This window comes from Syzygium oleosum, unplaced genomic scaffold, assembly GCF_021117445.2.
Source record: "Syzygium oleosum isolate NSW1041296 unplaced genomic scaffold, Sole_v2.1 Sole_v2.21, whole genome shotgun sequence".
NCBI lineage: Eukaryota > Viridiplantae > Streptophyta > Magnoliopsida > Myrtales > Myrtaceae > Syzygium > Syzygium oleosum.
Window position 1 is genome coordinate 4824183 of NW_026607505.1, and position 2945 is coordinate 4827127.

Below are 2945 nucleotides of genomic sequence, written 5' to 3' on the forward strand. Positions count from 1 at the left end.
AGAAGTCAATAAGGATGACCCACCAAAAAAGTTCTGAAAAGATAATTGCTTAGCAACCTTGAATATTAGAAAAAAAATGGCCCATCGACACAAGCAGTACACAATAAATCTCAACCATGCTATTGCTGAGGCACGGGTTCTCGAGAAAAACCGCAGCAGGTTCTTGTTCACACCAGCTATAAGCCAAGATTTTCACTCGTAAGAAATCAAATTACAATCTGTGATGAAATGCCTAGAGAAATCTGCGGGTACTTAGAAAAAGAGAGCGACAGAGAGAGAAGATATGTGCAGTAGTCACTCCCCAAGATGATATTTGTTAATTATATGTATGCAGAGTCCAAAGCCTGCATTCACATGAGACTAAAGACCAGTTGGCTATCTTATAATGCACAGCTGATCCATTCACATATCTCTCTCTCTCTCTCTCTCTCTCTCTCTCTCTCTCTCTCTCTCTCTCTCTACATATATATATATATATATATATATATATATATGTACATGCAGGGCTTGGATGTGACCATGCCCTCCAATAGGAACTTCTTCCTTCACTTTCCCAGGGAAACCAAAAGAAATCCAAAACCTTCCAAATGAGCTTTTAGTGGAGAAGCACCTAAAGAAAAAAGAGAGAAAGCAAAGGGGCTTTCCAAGTCCGCCACCATTATCAAAAAGGGGAAAAAGTAGAAAGAAAGAAAGAGGGGAAAAGATGGGAAGAAGTCCTTGTTGCACCAAGGAGGGACTGAACAGAGGGGCTTGGACAGTTCTCGAGGACCTGATCCTCACGGATTATATCAAAGCTCACGGTGAAGGCAAGTGGAGGAACATTCCTAAGGAATCTGGTGAGTGAAAGCTTCTCTCACTTTTCTGGTTTTTGGGTTTGTTGAACGAGAGCAAAGTGGAAGTTTTTGTGTGAGTTTCTTGATTATAAGTTAAATAGCGAAAAGGGTTATTGTAATTTTCTGCAACATAATTTGTTGTTCTTGCTGTGTTTTAGGGCTGAGGAGATGTGGGAAGAGTTGCAGGCTGAGATGGTTGAATTATCTGAGGCCTGACATCAAGAGAGGCAACATCGCTCCCGAGGAAGAGGACCTCATCATCAGGCTTCACAAGCTTCTGGGCAACAGGTTCTTCACCAATACTTTTCTCATTACAAAGAAAAAAGCGAACACTTGAGTGAGTCCAAAAAAAGACTGTTAATGGAGAAAATCCAATCAAAAAATCATTGTGAGAGCCAACTCTTTATGATCACCGCCTGGACTTCATGGGGGCTTGATCCCTTTCAAAAGTTTTTGGATCCTCTTCAAGTCTTTAACTTCTTTAAAGAAACAAAAAATAAAAATCCCATGAGCAATGAATATTACATGTTATGGTAACTGATTTTTTGGTAGTATTTAAATTTCTTCCAGAAGTAGTCTCAGTCCTTTTCTTTTACCAAGCACAAAAAACAAGACAAAACTTGGATCTGATAGTGAAAGCACACTAGCACTACTCAGCATAGAAGTTGAATAGAAGTGAGGCTTAGCCCATGAGCTAGAGTTTTACCAAGAGTACTAAAATGGCATAATAGGCTGAAAGCTTAGTGTTCGATTTACTCGTAATGATGCATATTGTTGCTGGTTTAACCTTGTAGATGGTCTTTGATAGCCGGAAGACTTCCAGGGCGAACAGACAATGAAATCAAGAACTATTGGAACACCACCTTAGGAAAGAAGGTGAAAGGAGAAGAACCAAAGCAACCTAAGAAGGATGAGACCAAGAAGCCCAAGACTAAACAACCCAGCAAAGATCCGACGCCAACATCGGCAGCTAACATCGACCCAGACGCGGTTCGGCCCCAAACGGCAGAGTGCAATGAGATAATTGTCTATCCAGAGCCACAGCCAGAAGCATCAGTAACAGATTTCGCCTCGGTTCAAGATCTGGCGGGGGATTACGCATATGCAGTGCCGAAATCCAGCGAGGGATCGCCATTGATCTTGTCGGAGGAAGAGGACTTCGGGAATCTGCCGATGGACTTCAGTCTGAGCGAGCTCTTGCTGTCTGATGTTCCTGAGTCCGAGTTCTGGGAGCTGTGCCAGTTTGATAATACTTTGGATCAGCCTCTCCGCTTCTCAGAAGAGATGATGAGGAGTTGGGCCAGTGAGGATGGTTTCTAATTCAAAGCTTAATTGACCTGCAAGTTCGAATCTACTTTGCTTTTTAATTGGATCCATGAACCATTTTGTGCTACAGTGATTTTAACTCTGGGGATGAACCCATTAAAGAACCAATGCTCAAGTTTGGCTGGTCCTGCAATCATTAACGCCTATGGTCTTCGATCAGCTAGCGTTCTGGAGCTGTGTTTGACTAGCTAGTCGTTTATGTTCTTGTTTCTTTGTCCAAAGTATTGGTGTTTATACCGTGGCAATAAGCGACGATCGATTTAATCTGAATAAAACGATGTATATCATTAACTTTGCAATGCAGCAAATGTGCCATTTGTGCGTTTTAGCTCTTCGTCATTTTGCTTGATTCTTGCAACCGATGATGTTCCGCTTTTATAAGACCCGATTCGAAAAGACGAAGAAAACACCGGGTTACATGTGCTTCTTTAACTTTGAGAAACGAAGAAGATTGACGCAAGTAATGGGGGTCCGATTTTGATACCAAACTTCATTCTCGAGCCATAATTATTATTATAGTGCAACTACCATAATTATAGAGAAGAAAATGACTTCATTGATAACTTTTCAAGCCCGCACGGTACTTTTGCCTTATTGACATTTTGCTCTGCCTCTCTATGCAACGCACTAAGAAAAATGGGATTTCAATTGAGAGTCAATAAGGGCAGCTACTTCTTGATGAAGAAAACTCTTCGATCTTGAAGTCTACTTATCTAGCTTCTTGGATTACATCATCCCTGGTTTTTGTCCAAGGTGTGATTGAATCAAATTCAATGTCCCGATGGA

General features: G+C 41.3%; 1 protein-coding gene across 1 annotated transcript; it reads left to right on the top strand.

Moving 5' to 3' along the window:
- The first annotated feature begins 495 nt into the window (after positions 1-495).
- LOC115671203 (transcription factor MYB123-like) lies at positions 496-2458 on the top strand. Its single transcript, XM_030592696.2, has 3 exons — positions 496-836; positions 992-1121; positions 1628-2458. The coding sequence occupies exons 1-3, from the start codon at positions 704-706 to the stop codon at positions 2151-2153; spliced, it is 789 nt and encodes a 262-aa protein (XP_030448556.1). The 5' UTR covers positions 496-703; the 3' UTR covers positions 2154-2458.
- The last annotated feature ends 487 nt before the right edge of the window (positions 2459-2945 follow it).

Excerpts from the sequence above, each read along its gene's own strand:
- LOC115671203 (XM_030592696.2), top strand. The coding sequence starts at position 704 with ATGGGAAGAAGTCCTTGTTGCACCAAGGAGGGACTGAACAGAGGGGCT. Across the intron at positions 837-991 it reads GAACATTCCTAAGGAATCTG|GGCTGAGGAGATGTGGGAAG; the intron begins GTGAGTGAAAGC and ends GCTGTGTTTTAG. Across the intron at positions 1,122-1,627 it reads CACAAGCTTCTGGGCAACAG|ATGGTCTTTGATAGCCGGAA; the intron begins GTTCTTCACCAA and ends TTAACCTTGTAG.